Source organism: Ambystoma mexicanum, chromosome 10 (assembly GCF_040938575.1).
Source record: "Ambystoma mexicanum isolate Mex_15411 chromosome 10, UKY_AmexF1_1, whole genome shotgun sequence".
NCBI lineage: Eukaryota > Metazoa > Chordata > Amphibia > Caudata > Ambystomatidae > Ambystoma > Ambystoma mexicanum.
Window position 1 is genome coordinate 1,173,441,289 of NC_090932.1, and position 17,868 is coordinate 1,173,459,156.

At 44.6% G+C, this 17,868-nt stretch overlaps 1 protein-coding gene across 5 annotated transcripts in view; it reads right to left on the reverse strand.

The window, feature by feature from the left end:
• AIFM3 (AIF family member 3) overlaps positions 1–17,868 on the reverse strand; it is a 479,089-nt gene that overhangs the window by 213,744 nt on the left and 247,477 nt on the right. For all 5 annotated transcript variants that reach the window (XM_069619126.1, XM_069619124.1, XM_069619123.1 and 2 more), the window contains exons 8-9: positions 13,630–13,674; positions 691–787 (exon numbers count right to left, since the gene is read on the reverse strand). In XM_069619126.1, the coding sequence (XP_069475227.1) occupies positions 691–787; positions 13,630–13,674 (142 nt within the window). The remainder of the gene's footprint in view (positions 1–690; positions 788–13,629; positions 13,675–17,868) is intronic.

Sequence of the window (17,868 nt, forward strand, 5' to 3'; positions counted from 1 at the left end):
GGGAAATGGAAGTGAGAGATGTTTGGATGATGAGAATTTTCCAAGTGAGTAGGTAGCTGGTAGAGTGGAAGCAGAGGCAGGAGGCGAGTATTAGCAGAAAATGCAGGGAAGTGGAGTACTAGAAGGCTTCCAGGGATAGTTGACAAGAGTTTGATGCCATGAGTTTTCTGCATCTGTGGACTAAGTGGGCAGTCGTTGCGGTGACGGTCGGGTGTGATGAGGATGGTGGTCACAAGTGAGGGGATTGATTCAGCAGCGTGTTTCGATTTTGGTGATGGAAGTTAAGAAAGGGCTGGGAAATGGTCCAATAGGGCGCCCTCTGCTCTGCCAGCCACACCCAATGGAGATGTGCTAGGCCTAGAATGGTGCTCATATGAGTCTGAGCAATGGATGCAGGGTTTGAACCATAAATGAAATTCAGGTAAAGCCAATCGTAGTAGGATGTTTAGATCAGATGGTGTGAGATATATCCTTGTGTATGGGAAATCATTTCTGTATTGGCTGTGTGGAATGGAGAGATGCTGTAGACTGGATCATATGGCTATAGCTGTGCTCCTATCAAGGCTCAGGCTGTACTAATGCTCATCCATCCCAGTGGAAGCATACAACAAAGCCATTGCACCGTCCTGTCCCACCCTTGCCCCATCGATGTACCCATCCTCAAAGCGACCTCTTCCAGCTTTGCTGTACCTGCTCCAATGATCAGCACATTTGTGGTTCCAGGGTTGTAGTTGTTGAGAGAGATACATTTTGCCATGACTTTGGTCCTCCTCTGAGACTGAAGAGCCTGTGGAAAGAAATATGTCCGGTTTTACCCTCATAGTTGATTCATTGCACACTTGAGGCAGCCAAGGCAAGCCGGCTGCCACCTCACAGGTGAAATAGCCACGTCGGTTCCCAGCACTTGCGCACAAGGGATTTTAAATCACATAATAAATCCTGATAATTAACTCATATAGTACATTCAACCTACCTTTCAATATACCAAACAGCACTTTCCTAACACACTGAGTTTCATGGGTTTTGTTGCAAAAACGAGCATCTTAACTAAAGTTTTTTCACTGGAATACATACTATATATATATATATATATATATATATTAAAAAATCTAGGGCAGAATTGGTACTATCTCCAGATAAAGGGCTCTGTGAGCCAACGTAGAGGCTCCGCCCATCTCCACAATCCAGCCATTCGCGTATACTCACGCACTGCAAAATCCCATCAAAGATAAACAGAGATATTATGGAGGACAGTAAAGAGAAATGTGTTACCAGCATATTAAGCTGCAGTGAAGTGAAAGGCCAAAATCTACACTGCATGTGGAATGGTACAGATGTGTCCTGGCATAAATGTGGGGATGGGGGTGACAATCGGAGAAGAGCCTGTGCCCCCCCACACTTCCTGTTCTGGTGTGAGCATTAAGAGCTCAGTAATGCAACCATCATAAAACATGGTCGGGAGAGAGAGACGAATGGGGAAGGATGTTTTCTGCAAAAATGCTGCCAGTTACACTTGTGGGAAAAGGGACAGAGAAAATGCTAGGCCACATGTAAAAATAGGGAGATTCACCTAAGGCTGTGAGGAGGAAAGGGGTGAACATTGAGCAGTGGAAAGGAATGCAGTGGGAAGGAGCCCTTTCGGTGCAAGCATAAAAGGCATGATAAGGTGGATAATGCAACAATATAATGGGTGTAGCCTAAGAAAATAATTGTACAAAAACATGAAAGTGAAAAAGAAACAAAATGTGAAAAAATGGCTGAAAGAATGAGTCTGGCAAACGGATGAAATGTGAGGGCTTAATAACAGATTAGATGAGGCCTGATCAGATCAGATCTATGGAGGTGGCTGGGGTTAGTTTAGCTGGTGTTATGAGTGCGCAAAGACAGCCAAGAATGGGAATGTGGGAGTAGGATTGCTCTACAAATGCGTTTAATGGTCTTTAGATGAATTGCCAGAGTTAAAGCAAATCAGTGTTGCCGCTGACCCTCACACGGTCACAGCAATATGCAACATCCATGGGAAATAGCTCTGCCATGGTCTTTTAATAGTTTGGCGTCACACACTATAGATGCATATGTGAATTAATATATATCTATATAGTATGCACACACACTCACACACATATATGTGAAAATAATTTGTTTAGCAGGCATAACCCTTTATAAGGTCTTGGCCGACGTACTAATTATCATATCAACTGGACCACATATTTACTGGGCATTTTCCTGTTTATGTTGCAATATTGCCTTTGTTACTGTTAAGCCAACAGTAGCATCATATCACATTTGACTAGTTGATTGCTTTGCTTCTTATGTTCTCCATACAGTATTGACGAGCTGCACCTGCCAGATATGATGCTGTATTCTAGCGCTACAGTTGTAACACTGTTGTCTTGCAGTGCTGCACTGTAATGGTTTCCTTTCTAGTTGTGTGTTGCATGAGGATGAGCAAAAGAGTAGTTGAGCAGTATAGAGCATGCAATAAAGGGGAACTTGCATTCGGAAGAAGATGGTTTTGGAAATATCCTGAATATGATATGATATGACAGACAGCAACGTCATTTAGGGGCCGCCAGAGGTCGCAATTGCGACCTCTGAGGTCTCCCTTTGCGACCTCTGTGGTCTCCCTTTTTCTTTTCTTTTCTTTTTGTAATGCAAGCTCCTGGGGCTGTGACCAACACCATGTGGCTCTTTACTTCTGGAGTGGCTGGCTTTCTTGTTCAGGCCCCTTAAAAAAAAGAAGAAAAATAAGAACAGGAGTGCCACATGTCTAACACTTTCAGCACTGACTCTAAATAAGAAAGAATAGGAATACCAATGTGTCGTTCGGGAATTCTATACAATAATTGCTAGACTCATTAAAGGTTTATTTCAGGCACACTTCAGGGAGTGAGTCACTGATTTAGTCTGTTCTTAAACGCCTCTACTCAGCCTTTCATCCTTTTGAGGTCTATAAATGAGTACCAACACAGATTGGGTGATATTGGGTGTATATATTTTCTATATGAAGCGCTTAAGCGTAAGTACTATATAATAACACATCATTATCATTTGGTCAGGGAAGTCTGCTTGCATTCACAGTAATTTGGTAATATGGACCTATACACACTGATCTTAACAATACATATGGCGATCCATTCTTGTATGAAATGTACATCACATTATAGTGATATCGAAACCATATTTTTTGTAGTGTACAATCTATGTGATGCCACTTCCTGTTTTGTCAACGGGTGAAAGGTTGTGTTCCATCGCTTCCCGCGATATCACTTTGGGGTGGGGTCAAATGACATCACTTCCTGTGATATCATCAGGGATAGAGGGTCATATGAGGTCACTTCTGCTGCCCCTGGCATTTTGGTGAAATTATATCTCTGATGATAGGTTATTTATAATGCACTTAATACCCAGGGGTCTCTAAGCACTGACCCGGGGATCAAACCCGTGTTCCTCCATGTCGTCTTGCTTCCAAGGCGAGCACATTGCCGCTTAGCTATCCTCCCGAGACATGTGCAGTAATTTATTATTTTTTATTATTGTAACTAGACAATTTTACAAATAAGGTGACCGAGTCTTTCTTGTTCATGTTGCGAATCCAATCTTCTTAATTTTGTATTTAAGGGTTTTTGTTTAGGGCTTTTCCTTCCAAGTCGAGACTCTGCAAGAATTTAGCTGTGGCTATGGTCAAGGAAGTATTCTCTCCACACATCGACCATTTCCACCAGGCTTCTTCCGTTAATGTCAGATGTTGGAGCCTTTGTGGTTGAAAATAGATAAGTCTGGAGTGTGCGGTCCCGAGGCATAGCATGAGAAGGAATTTGGATTCTTGCAGAAGCGACATGAATTGCACTTAGATTGTCTTCAAAAGTGCAACACTTCATTCGTTTTCAGAAGGTTAAAGCAAGACCTCAAGAATGTTGTTCGATGCCCTTTGTCTGGAAATTTCTTAAGATATTTTCGGACATCATTCACTTTTTGTGTGTCTCTTATGAGGTCTATGGATGACTTGTACTCCTTGGCTCTATCGAGTGTAACAATCCAATCCAAAGTTTTTAATTTTCCTTTGACTTTGTCAGGAATGTATTTGAGGTCCCATTGGGAACTTCCAATTTTTTCCAGCAGTTCTAGGGAGTTTTTGAGCCAAGCTGTTAGCGTCCTACTTTTACCATTGGTCAATTCGTTGTGGCATATGTCAAGTATTTTTGGTCTTGGCTTTCCTAAGATGTTTCCAAGAAAAAGCATTGTGTTCCTCTCGACCACTGATTTCATTGATGGTAAAGACAGTTCTCTTCGAATTACAGCCAGGGGAGTTGAACTTGTAATCTCAAAACTTGTCACCAAAATAAGCCTTCAAGCTTTATGCACAATGTCGGTGGTAGTTGGGGCATGGCCTCAGCACCATATGTTACTGCCGGTGTAACTTTTGCTTTAAAAAAGTTTATCACCGGTACTAATAAGAATTTTCAAAATTTTCTTTCCAAGATCGCCGCTTGAACGGCAAGTGTTCTTGTTTTTGCAAATAGGTGTTCCTGCATAGTGACTTCCGTGAAGCTCTGGGATATTTTCACCCCCAAGTAAGTAAAGTTCTTGGCCAAATCCAGTTTCTCTGAGTTCATAAATCACTGGTATTGACTGTTGGATTTTGTTTTGTTCTTTTCAATGATGAACACCTTAGTTTTGCTTATGTTGAGATCCAATTCGTTTTTCTTAAGGTACATCGAGAGGATGTTTAATTGACCCTGTAGGCCGATGGCTGTTTGATCCAGGAGTAATATGTCGTCAGCATAGAGGAGTCTGGTGACCTTTGCATCCCCTATTGTTGTTGGAAAAGAACGAGTATCGTTTTCGATGTCCATAATGTCGGACATGTAGGCATTATAAAGAGTTGGAGCCAGGGGGGCATCCCGGCTATACTCCCCTTGATGTTATTATGTGGGTGGAAAGTAGGCCGTCAGTATTCAGACGCACATACATTGAGTTGTCGGAGTGTAATGCTTTAATAGGGTCTAGGATACTAGCTGGGCATCCGAATTGCTCTAGTTTTTGCCAGAGTTTTACTCTTTTACTTTGATTCACACGATCAAAGGCCTGGACCAAGTCTATTGATGCCACGAATATTTTTGGCTGGCCTTCCATCACTCTCACCTGTAGGATGTTGATCAGCATGATATTGATTGAGGTATTCAGATGTTTTACGAAACCAGATTGGTAAGGGTCCGCTGTTTTGGACTCTTTCTGCCAGATTTGAAATTCATCCAGGATCAGGGTTCCGAATAGTTTGCCAATAACGTCCAATAACGCTATTGGTCTGTAGTTTTTAGGGTTGTTGCCTTCTTGTAAATCAGAACTATATTAGCTGTTTTCCATGATCCGGGTATTTTTCTGGTGGCGAGAGATTTGTTGAAGATCTCGAAAATCAGGTAGCCCATTCTTCCGGGTTTTTCTTTAGATGGGTGTTGGCTATTCCATCCGGGCCCGGGACTCTAGAGTTGTTCAGCGGCTTTAACTTTTTCAAGATAGTTTGTTTATCGTATGGAATGCCCCAATCACAGGAGACTTGTTTGGCCCCGTTGTTTATGATTGTGGGGGGCTGTTTAAACAGGTCAGTAAAATGCTTCGTCCATGTTTCCTCCCTGATAGTACTTAAAATTTCAGAAGCTGTGGGCGCTGTTTGTTTGACGATCGAACAGAAACTTTGGAATTTCTCTTGCAGATAGCACCTAGCATTGTTTCTGCATCCAGTTGGTAAAGTCTCCATCAAGAGATTTGTAGCCAATTTTTGTAGCTTTTCCTCAGTTCCGCAGCACGAACCACATTTTCAGAGGAAGGCGCCATTTTGCCCAGTCGTGAGGCTTTTCTTGAGCAGGCTTTTGTAGCTCTTAGTTCCTCGTTGCGTCTGTGCAAGTGTGTATTACCTAGACCATTTCTTGTCGGTCTTTGCTGTAAATGCGGGACCAGGAGCAGATAGTATTCCAGGTTTGTTACTTTTGGGTCGTTTGTTTCTTGGAGATAATTTCCCTTGTATCTCCTTGTAATCAAGTTGAGAGCTTTTTTTCTGAGCTTTAGCCGAGTGCCTTGCAGATTGACTTCAACCTGGTGCGGCATTACTAGGGATATGTCTTTGGATGAAGGCCAGGATGCTGTCAAGAGGTTGTGATCACTGAGAGGTTTTAATCACTTTAAATGAATCGATAAGTGAATATAATTCTTTTGAGGCATAGATGTGGTCGATAGTGCTCTTACGGCCTGCACTCTCCCAAGTAGGCTTGTAGTAGATGGATTTGTCCAGTTGGTTTAAGTTGTGCAGGTCCAGAGAGTCCACGAGATCAGCCCATGCGTGTCCTCTCGAGGTCGATTCGGCTCTCTGATGGGTTATCTTTGGCTTCACTGGGTTTTCACCTCCTATTTCAGGAATTGTTGAATTGAGAACTCCACATATCAGGATGTGGTCCACTTTGTGGGTGCTTATTGCCTCAGTAAAGGTCAGGTCCACATCATTTAAGAATGCTTTGGTCAACTGTGAGCAGGGATTCCAATATACATTTATTAGTAGTATAAGTTCCACCTCTGATGACTTTGGGGGCCTTTGACTTTGATTCCATGTCAACAGGGCCACTTGGATAAAGGTCGATGAGACCAAACTGCATTTTATTTGCAGGCTCCCTCCTATACGAACTGCTATTAAAAAGCCAGATGTCAGACGACCTTTAGTTCCTTTGAGTGCAGGAGCTAATAAGGTTTCAAAGTCATCTATGGTTGGTGGAGGGAGGAACCAAGTTTCTTGAAGGCTCAAAAGGTCAAATTGGTCGATATTAATCTCTCCTGCCTGAGTAAAATAGGAATGGCTTCTAGTGTTCCAAGAGCCGATGGTTAGTCTGCATTGCAAGGCTTTGTCATTAGTTGTTTCACACTTAGGGCTGTTGATAAATGTTTTTGGTTGCTACTTCCTGGTGTAGCGAGACAGTGCAGCTGGGATCCAAGCCCATCTGTTGTGATCTTTGTCACTGGTCCTCTGCTTGTCTGTTTCTGGAAGGGTGCAGGTCGAGTTCTTCCTGTTTTTTTTGTTGCTCTCCTATGTGGCTCTTGGTCCGGCGGGTTTACGGTAGGCATCTTTCTCTGTAGACAAATAGGCTGTTCCAGGAGGCGACAAAGAGGACCTTGAAATGATTCGTACCCTGCTTGCATCAGTAGGTTGCCTTTTGGACAGTATTCTATCACTGGCTCGAACTTCGTCTCTCGTACTAGAAGTCCCAACTGAGTTGGATTGTGATTGCGTTTTCAGGGTTGATAATGGGTACATTTTTTCTCTCCCCTTGTTGCTGTTCAGCTTGTTCGGACCCTCGCTTGTCTCACATTTCATGTTATGGGTAGCGAGTCCTCTTTCTTCCGATGTTATTTCACAAAGATGGTAACCAATCTTTGTAGTTTGCTGGTAGTCGAAAGCAGCATTTTCTTTATGGTTTGTGGTGTAATATGAAGGAAAATGCTGCCAGTCCTCCGTTTATGTGCGAATTCTACGACCTTTATATCCTCGCTAGAGATCGTACCTTCGTTCATAGTTCTCTTGAGGAGCTTCAACATTGCTCTTCTGTTCAAGATGGATTTGTCTTCTATGTTTGATCAATTTTCTAGCTTTAAAGTTCTTGTAGCCTGGCTCTTGTGTGTAAAGAGTGCTGATACTCGTATTTGTTTAGAAGATGAGTATGACGGGAGATGGAAGCTGTTTCAATGGTGTCCGTTTACTTTATCAGCAGGCTTAACCCACGGACTATAGGCAGCCTTTGATTGAGCAAGATGACTCCGCTCTTGGGAGCGATTAGGTCTCGATCTACTTCTTTGGTTGGAAAGCCTCTTTTTCCTGTGTTTTCTTTCTTCATTTAGCAAGTCTTCGTTATAACTAGAACCCGTCAATCGACGGTTCCCAGGATTGTCCACCTGATGTTCACTGTGGCTTTCGTCCCCTTTGTGTTGACCTTTATTTAACTTCTGCCCTGACAAGCGACGTATAGTTCTTCTTTCGGGGCTAATCCGATTTCTTGCAGGAAGGCCCTCATCGTGTTTTTTAAGGGACCCTTTCAATGATCCTGCGCGATTGTCGGCGCGATGCTTCAATAATACAGGCGGGGCTGGTAGCTCATCCACAAATGAGACCTTCCTTTTAGAGGAGAAATTTCTGAATCCGAATTTTCTATGGAGTAGACACTGATGTTAGACAGGTCGATCATGTCGCTTCCTAACTCTTCTCGGGGCTCTACAGTGTCTCTCCTTGCAGTCAGTGGGTTTGCCGGTTTTTGAGATTTTATTTCCATAACGGTAACCCATTTGGTTAAAGTCTCGTTTGCCTCTGAGGTATTCACTTTTTGAGGTTTGAAATTTGTCAACTTGTGGCTTTTGTTCAAAGGATCTCGGGACTGAGTTTTGTTAAGACTCAGTGTTCTTAAACCACTGTTTTCGTTGTTTCACCTTGCAGTTTTCTTGAGGTTGGGCTGGTCAGATCTTGAAAATCCTCGTGGTTGGATTTATTTTGCGTGTGATCAGCTTCAGTATAGCCCGATTTTCCACCTGGCTTTTGGATGGTGTTAATTGATGATTTTGATCTAGCTTTTGACAGATAACAATCCAGTTGCTTCTTAGCAGTAGGGGAGGGCAAATGTTACACAGCCCTCGAGGTTTTTTCTCCGTCTTTGTTAAAGGTTTTCCCTTGTTGAGACCTGATATTGTTCTGAGAGGAGTTCGCCGAACAATCCAACCTATTTAATTTAATAGCTTCCTTCTCCGACGTTTTCTCAGAACTAATGTTTGATGTTGAGGGGGTTTGCGTTTTGGCCTCTACTGACTGCTTTTTAAACAGGAAAATCTCTTGTTTTTGCTTTTCTGCCGAGTTAATTGATGTTTGAATATTCTCTGTCATTGAACCCTGGTCTCTCGTGTTCGCCTACCAGGCTTCTGTGGCCATGATGTAGCCCTCCAGGTGGGAAAGCTTTGTATTCATGGTGGCTGTCATGAATGTGTGTTCTTTTAATGTTCCATTTAATGATTCATATAGCTTTCCAAAAGGAGCCAGGGCTATCGTAACAGCCGACATTATGGCGAATATGTCCAATTTCTTTTCCGGCAATTTTTTTTTCCGTTGAGCTTGGTATATCTCTTTGTGGTTTCCCTTGTGTTGGAGTCGCTGGTATGGCTCTCGATATGTCCACAGGGATGTCTTCTCTTGAATTTGGTAAAGTCAATTTCGGGCAAAATGTCGCCTCTGTTTGTTTTGTCACTTTCTTTTCTTTGAGATTTAAGCGGTGTCGGCCGATTGATCTTCTTTGAGGCCGATCTGGGAAAAAGATATATCCGATAAAGCATTGACCGTTTTCAGGGTTCTAGGCTGATGATCCACAGTTCGTTAACGTTTCTGTCATTTTGTGCTGGAGAACCATTGCTCTTTTTCCTTGGGGATCTTTTGTTTGACCCAAGGGGACAGAGGAAGCCTGTGACTGGCAACCCGAGCTAACAGGTCCTGATGACTTAGCTTGACAAAAATGCCATCGTATTGAGTCGAGGATTTGCCACCTGTAACAGTGGACTCCTTATCATTCTGAACAAAGATATTCTCACCAACTGATGCGGACATGCCCTCCAGTGTTTCGGCATCCGATAATTCACCCACGTTGCTGGATGGCATTTTGACCATTTTATTAAAGAACTTGCCAATGGGATTGTTAGTATAGGGCACGTTTGAAATCACTTTCCTAGAGGGGGTTTTGTTTTTGTAGGAACCCTCTGGTGAGGTGTAGATTAAGCTTGTTTTTATTAATGTGGAACGTTGAACACAAGGTGCTTCCGATGTCTTGTGAGAGCTTAACTCTCGAAGGACTCTTTCGGATTCCAACTTGAATGGAAAGGGATGGAGAGTACTAGGAGGACCATCTCCAATAGTCTCCACTTCCGATTTCTCCAGCACAGATACGCTCAAATCTGTCACCAAATGATGGTCTTTCAGGATATTGATGTCGTCTGTATCAGAATCATCAAGGTCTTCTGAGGTGATTATAGTTACATTTGCTAGACAGTTTTCTTTAAAATCAGTTAAATCGAGTTGTGGGCTAGGTAATTTGCCCCTAGCGGTGACCGGGTGGATTTCATTGTCAGCGTCAAGACACTTAAATAATAAAATGCCTTTGCGTGCTTTAGGCACTTCACTCGAATTTAGGGAAAAGATTGGCAATATCTCCTTGTTGCCAGAGTGCTGCTCATGCTGCTTGGGACATGCTGTTGATCCCTGTGTTGAGGGGAGGAGGATTAAGATTCTGTGTAAACCCGGGCTCACCCCACCCCACTGCCATGCTCATAATCTCCTTCTGCGCCACGTCAGCACTAAACTCCCCCCCTGGAGCAGAGTCGGAGTGCGCCTTGCCGATGTCATCTCTGACAAGCAGCTTTCACCTGACACGGCCTCAGAGAGCGCTGCTCCATCGGTCCTCGGGCCTCTAAAGGCGTCCGCATCGGCTCGTTGCGGGGGCTCCAAGGTAAGTGTTGTTTATGGGGAGACCTCAGTGGGGAGACTGGGGGACTACATTTTGCCTCCGGGGGCACACAATTCTTGGTAGAGTTGCTGGAAGTGGCGGGTAGGTTGAAATGCGCTAAACCTTTCCTGAGCTCGCTGCTGTAGGTTGGGGTCAGAGGGAGGGAAGACTGGAGAAGAGGCAGGCTGGTTTTCAAAGAGGCCCACAAGGCAGGGCGAGCCAGACCATCCTGCACGTCTTGATTCGTAACACGGCTAATGCGCAGGAGCCAGCCAGCTTCTTCCAGTAAGGCTCCTGTGTGTTCCGTACTTCCCTCTTCAATTGCCGATCTCACTTTCCATTTCTTAGACTTGTTCACCGTTAGTGCTTTCTCACACAGTTCGGCCTGGGCCGTCTTCGTTGTTAATGCCACCATTTTGGTCCTGGGCTGCCAGACTGCACCTCCACGCAGCTAACCGCGGCCAGAAAGGGTTTTTAAACCGTCCTCCTCCTTAGAATGAGAGGCAGGGAAAACAGACTGTAGCTTGTCACAGGGGCAAAAAATGAAGAGAATAAGCTGCCAGACTGCACCTCCACGCAGCTCTCCGCAGCCATAAAGGGTTTTTAAACCCTCCTCCTTTTTAGAATGAGAGGCAGGGAAAACAGACTGTAGCTTGTCACAGGAGCAAAAAATGGAAAGAATGAGCTGCCAGACTGCACCTCCACGCAGCTCTCCGCGGCCACTCCGCGGCCAGAAAGGGTTTTTAAACCCTCCTCCTCCTTAGAATGAGAGGCAGGGAAAACAGACTGTAGCTTGTCACAGGAGCAAAAAATGGAGGGAATGAGCTGCAGACTGCACCTCCATGCAGCTCTCCGCTGCGGTAATTGGGTTCCAGGCAGAGCGAAATGGGAAGACAGTTCCAGAGGTTTGCACCAGCATGAGAGAAGGCTTGGTATTTGTGGTAATAATTTGCTAGACTTGAAACATTGCTTTCAATTTTGGACCGCTCTATTTCCGATTCTGATTACAGGCTTGCAGTGCTGTACGTAGAGCACCGCTTGCTAGGACGGTATTTGAAATATTGCAGTGCTGCACTTGAACCACTGCATGCAGTATTGCAGTCCCGGTTGACCTTTAAGCATTTCAGCGCTGCACGAAGACCATCACTTGTGTTATTTCTGTGCTGCACCGCTGCACTGCACATAGTATTGCAGTGCTGTTCTTGGATCATTGCTTGCAGTACTGAAGTTAGCAGTCAGAACATCATTCGCAGAAATGCAGCACGGCACATGAAAGACTTTTGGTGACATGGAAGTGCTGATCTTCTTGGAGCCGTGGGAGGTTAGTCCTATGAAACAACCCCCAACTGTTGCCTTGTTTCAATCCCAAGCACTTTCTAGAAAATGCCTTATCAGGATCTTGAACAGAAATGGCAAAACTGGGTTGATTTAACGCATTCCATTGCACAGAGATGTTTCCTGTCAAACAGAGGCATCGCTGGGGGGGAGGGGGGGGGCTATAGCCCTGAGTCTTTTGGTTCTAGCCCCGGATAGAAGCTCAGGGGCTACAACCAACAGGTTAGCGAGCCCTGAGTCCCTTTATTAGGGTAGCCTTGGATCTTTTTCCAGACCTAGCAACACCCCTGCTGTCAGATGTGCCTGTGCTGGAGCAGAGCATGTTACAGAAATGTTGAGAGACAGAAATGATCCGAGATGGAGATTGAGCTTCTCTTTGAAGTACTGGCGTGTTCTTAGCGCATAGTTAAGCCCTGAATGGCATTTTTGCAGAGCTGAATAAATGCAACGGTTAAGGCCAGTAAGCTCTTGCAAACTCAATTACCTCTCTTTCAGTGAAAGATTTGATAAATCGCAATAACACGAAGAAAAGGCATCTGAGCTCAGCAAATTCTGTGCTCGCCCGTGTGTACAACCTGCAGCACACATGACACACATTACTACAGCGCTAAGAAGTGGAAGCGATGGGCACGAAGCACTATGCAAAATCTAACATTGGGCCTCATTACGACCCAGGCGGTAAGTTACCGCCTGGGCCGTGACTTTACCACCATGGCGTAAACTACGTTTACGCCATGGTGGTTGGCGGACTTACCGCCCCATTCCGAGGTTGGCGGGGGCGGTAAGTCCCCAATCCCCATTTACCCTTCCCCATTCCCATTCTTGCCCCATAGGGCATAATGGGAGTGGGGAAGGCGTTAATTACGCCACCATAAATTACGGTGGCGTAATTAACTCCATGGTCCCTTAGCGCCATGGATTTTAACACCTGCTAAAAGCAGGTGTTAAAAGCGCCATGGCGCTAAGGGACCTCGTACTCAGGCAGTAAGGGTCGGCGCTGTTAACGCTGCCGTAAACCCCTTACCGCCTGGGTCATAATGAGGCCCATTATCACGTATATGGTGAACATCTTTGATTAGGCATTTCATAGCATTTGAAAACAGCACCTCTTTCACCCGAAAAGCATAATAATGACTGTACACAGAGATGCTCTCGAGAACTCCATGTGTACTGTAGTGTGTGCTCCATTGTGAGCAACTGTAAAGAAGGCCTATAATGTAGGATTTTGGGAAGGCTTCCTGGGCAGGGTGCAGTGTGCATGTTTGAAGCATTTAGGGCAGGTGCCAGAAGAACGTGGGGAGACCACTACAGGTGCTTATGTAGAGGAGAGACCGAGGATGGGAGATGCAAAAGGCCTTTTTGAGATGTGCAGAATGTGCTTGAAAAGAAGCCAAGATCTTCAGATTCTAAGACAGGCGCAAAGGCCGAGAAATAGAGCAGATGAATGAACAAGAGTGCAAGGAAGGAGGGAAAGAGCAAATGAGGTTTCCAGCAGTAACTTAGCTGACAATGTTGGAAGGTGTGAGGGTAGAATAGAAAGCGGGATGGATTGAGTTACCAGAGAAAAAGATTTAAAGCAAATCATTCGCTGATTAAAAAGCGCAGGAATAATGGCAGTGAAGGAGTAAGGGACCTCGCCCGTCTCCTCAGCATTCTGCTTTCAGAAATAGGACAGGATCAGTGTACGATAGTTATGCATGAGACGCGTTCCCTGTGGTCACTGAAGGGGAGATGGCAGCAGGACTTGCAGTGATGCCCGAATGTTTGATTGACTTCTTACCTGCTTGCTGGCTCGGATGTGGACCTTGTCCTTCTCTATTCTGACCTGAAACAAGAGAAATAAAAAAGACTTGTCAATATACTACTGCTTCCCTTTCCCTTATATTTGCAGCTGAGTGTAGACCCGTAAGTGACTCCATTTTGTAATGAAAGTATGTTGTCACAGCTTCCTAGCGCAGTAGGGCAGGATCTTAGCCATGACCTGGTTGATAAACACAGTACAGGGTATATGATGGGCACTTGGAGAACATCACGTGTCCCCGGCCTGTGTAATGGGTAAGTCTCATCAACAGTGACGCAAATTTTAATCTGCTGACCATTTTGCTGAGAGTGGTAAATTTGGATGGAATTAATTTTGAAATCGGGACGCTAATCTAGAAAACATAAATCAAGACATATATTTCAAACTGCTTTAAAAGAACATACTGTCCTGGGAGGACAAATCCATTAATAGTAAAACCACAAAGGACTCCTCCATGTATGTATGTATGCTTCTATTTTATATGACAGGGTCAGATTCAGGACCCCGTGAGTGGGAAGGATGATACGGAGGGACACCAGTCTCTCAGACCCCCTCATAGGCCATAGGTGCACCTTTGGGATATACTTACCCACTCAGCAGTACTTCCCCACATCACCAAGCTGCACTTCAGCAGAACCAGCTAAACGGCTGCGCTGGCTCCTGTGAGCACCACTGCCTCACTTTAAAACTGCATTTTGCAGCTACAAAAAGATGGCTACCCCATCTTGCCAAGCACATATTGCGCCAGTTCGAACAGGGAGCACACTGAGAAAGGCCGCCAGTAATTATCACCCCATTGGTGATTGCTGCCCAATTTAAAAATGTGTGTGATTTTTGTGAATTTTAAAATAAATAAATATTGTGTTCCCACCCACCGGCCTGGTTCATGGTCCGTTGTGACCCGGGGTATTTGTAAAAGGGGGTGTGCGACGGGTCGGGTATCGTCTCAATTTGATTTTGTTGAAATTAAAGAAAAAGTATTCCTATTGAGCACCACATCCCAGGCTGAGACCAAGTGTCCCGGTCTGGTGTGTGATGCCTGATTGGAATCCTTAACAAATTGGGGGCTCATAGTGGGGGATTGAGTTTGTTTATTCACCCGTGACAGCCTAACACAGCAGACTAACATTCAAGGTAGGGATACTTTGTGTGGTTGGAACACTGGGTTACACTGTAGAAGCGCCTCCCCAAAACAAAAATCCTAAGTACCAGGTCTGTGTATAAAATCAAAGTTAAAGCAACCCCAAAAATAGACAAAAAGCAATAGAATACAGATTACCTGTATATAAATAAATTAATAAAGAAAGAACACTTTCCAAAATGGCCACAGTAGAGATCAATATAACTAGGGAGCACCTTCTGCACAAATTATTTTTCTGGGGGGAATGGCCAGAACAAGATGAAAACGTCAAGCGAGAAGAAATGGTGCAACAGGTCACTGCCATAGACATGGATACATATCAGGATGATGGCCTATTACATCAAGCACTGAGTGAGTTATGCATGACTCTGAAAATTAAAGAGGAGCAGATTAGAATTGTCAGATTTGCGGCCTACCTGTATCTCCATATGGGAGTGATGCAGACAAATCATGAGGAAAATACAACTTTTGCGCAAAATCAATCCGAACTTTTAGCTCAAATCCAGATTGAACTAAAATTAGCGGAACAAAAATTGCAAAAAAGCCAAGATTCTGGAGCAGAAGCTGGAAATTACATTCAAAAATGAAAAGAGGACTTGGCTCTCCAAAGGCAGAATAATGTAGACCAAGAGGCCCAATTAGAGGCATTAAAAGTAGAGTGTCAGGAAAAGGCTGTCTCTCTAAAAGAGAGTCAACAGAAGCTGACTCAACAATTAACATATAACAGGGCCTGCTCAGGACAAATAACTATGCTGCAAGATCAGGTCAAAAGATTTGAAGAGGAGAATAACAAATTAATTATTAAAGGACTTCACTCCCAAGCAGAATTTGATCAAGAGCACCAGAAATTAAATACCATCAAGCAACAAAGGGATGACCTGGCTGAACAGAGAAGCACCCTATATCAGGAGAAAGGTGCCCTATGTCAGGAAGTAAGCAATTCAAAAACAGAGTTACAGGAAAGTGAGTTGGGCCTCCAGAAACTATATTAACTCAAAACAGAATATGGAAAGTTACTGGAGCACACCAGACAGGTAGAAAGTGCTCTGGGAGAGAACACCCAAACTAAAAACGCACAGACTCAGGAGGCGAGTCTCCTGCAACAAAAATTGCCTCAGTGTTCTCAAACTATCCAGGCAGCACAAAGAGATAATGAGGCCCTCTGTGAGGAGAAAGATGGGCTCCACAAGCAAGTGGCAGCTCAAGAGCGGGTCATAGAGGCCAGTAAAGCCCTGATAGCCGAGCAAAAGGCTCAGATCTTTGCCTATCATCAAGAGATAGTGGCTGAGAACTCAAACCCATTTAATACTTTGCGCACTGCTGACTTCATGGCTACCAGTTCACATGAGCCAGAAACCACAAGGCCATCAGAATTAAATAGGCCTAGCATGATTCAGCTGACAGGTCAGCGCCTCCCAGAAATTGATAGTAGGGCATCCCTAGGTAGATACAAAAATATAATGGCTGATGCCTCTGACCAGAAAACCTCCTATGATGAGAGAGTCAGGGAATTCAATCTACCGAATCACTACCTCCAATGGGACCAGTTGGTTCGATTTGCACAGAAACAACAGGAAAAGAGGCCCCAAAAGAGCATCCTGAAGCCCTCCACCCAATCAGGGCAGTGGGGGGGATACCCTGCCAACCCTGGAAGCAGGTAGGAGTCAGAAGACTACTCTCCTGTGCGCCACAGGGGAGAAGAACCTAGGCCCCACCATTCTGTGAGCCCCTCCCAAGCTCACAGAAACAGGGAGCACCTAGATGATCAAGAGGGGGCCTCAAACAGCAGCGCCTCTGAGTCTGAGGGCGAATGGACTCAGGTGACGCGGCGAAAGAAGGCAGATAAACCAAAAAGAGTTCTGATGAAAGACCCTATTAGACAGATACAGGCCATCAGGAACTTCATGACACTGTACAATAAAAATGCAAAATATTCTGTTTCAGAGCATTTAGAGCTCTACGAACAAATGATGGATACATTTCACATAAAAGATAGCCAGAACTGTATAGATTATGCCAAACAGACATTCTCTCCAGAATACTCCAGCTTCTTTGCTGGACTGGAAGACCAAAAACATTGAAGATGATGCACCGACAAGGCAGCCATCTTGAAGCACTTTTCCACCCACAGAAAACCCGAAGAGGCTCGCAAAGCCTCCTACAATCTTCAGTGTGGAGAAGATCAGGCCCCTCAAGAGTTTGTGCAGGAATTAAAATGCGCCTTTGCCCAAACTACCCAGAGGGTGTCCACGGATAGCAGGGAGTTTATTACTACCTACTTTCATGCACTCCCAAAATACATTATGACCTAGCTGGTGAGGGATTTCCATGACCAAAGATCTCTGGACTGGGTAATAGAGAAGGCTACCCGGAGATATGAAGTCCAAAGACCTGCAGAAAATAAAAATCAGCATAACAACCCCAACCCAGCCAACACACCTGCTGCTGCTAAGGTGGCGGTGGTGATGGTGAAGGTTGCCCCCATTTTGGACCTAGAAATGGGGGAGTCTAAAAATGTATCAATCCCAAACCAGCAAAATCTGAGACCAAGAAGGCCTTCTGGCCAATCACAAACAGGGGGTGGTCAGGGAGGCAATCCCACCAATGGGACCACTAACTCTCCTTATATTATAAGTCCCAGATACAAGGGCAACCGACCTAATATGGGATATGTATGGACTCCCAGAGCCCAGCTGCTTTCCAACACCAACTTGACGAACTGGTCATAATCACTGATTTAGATTATGTCCGGAACGGGTTCGTGGAGCACCTGGTTAATTGGAAAACCACAGGCATGCTATGTGCTAATAAATCGCTGAAACATGGCAGGCTTATCCAAAATATTGATGATCTGGTCACCTCTAGTGGGATGACCATCTATTGGAAGAGGATCAAGGGTCATTCCAGAATAGAGGGGCCAGACAAACCTGGAAACAACCTAGCCTATCAGCTGGCCAAAACTGGAGCCATCCATGGGGATCTCCTTGAAATATAATCCCTGTTGGGGGAAATCCAGGTCACTGCTTTCACTAGGTCCCAGACAAAAGCTCACAATGAAATCTCAACTGGTGGTCTCT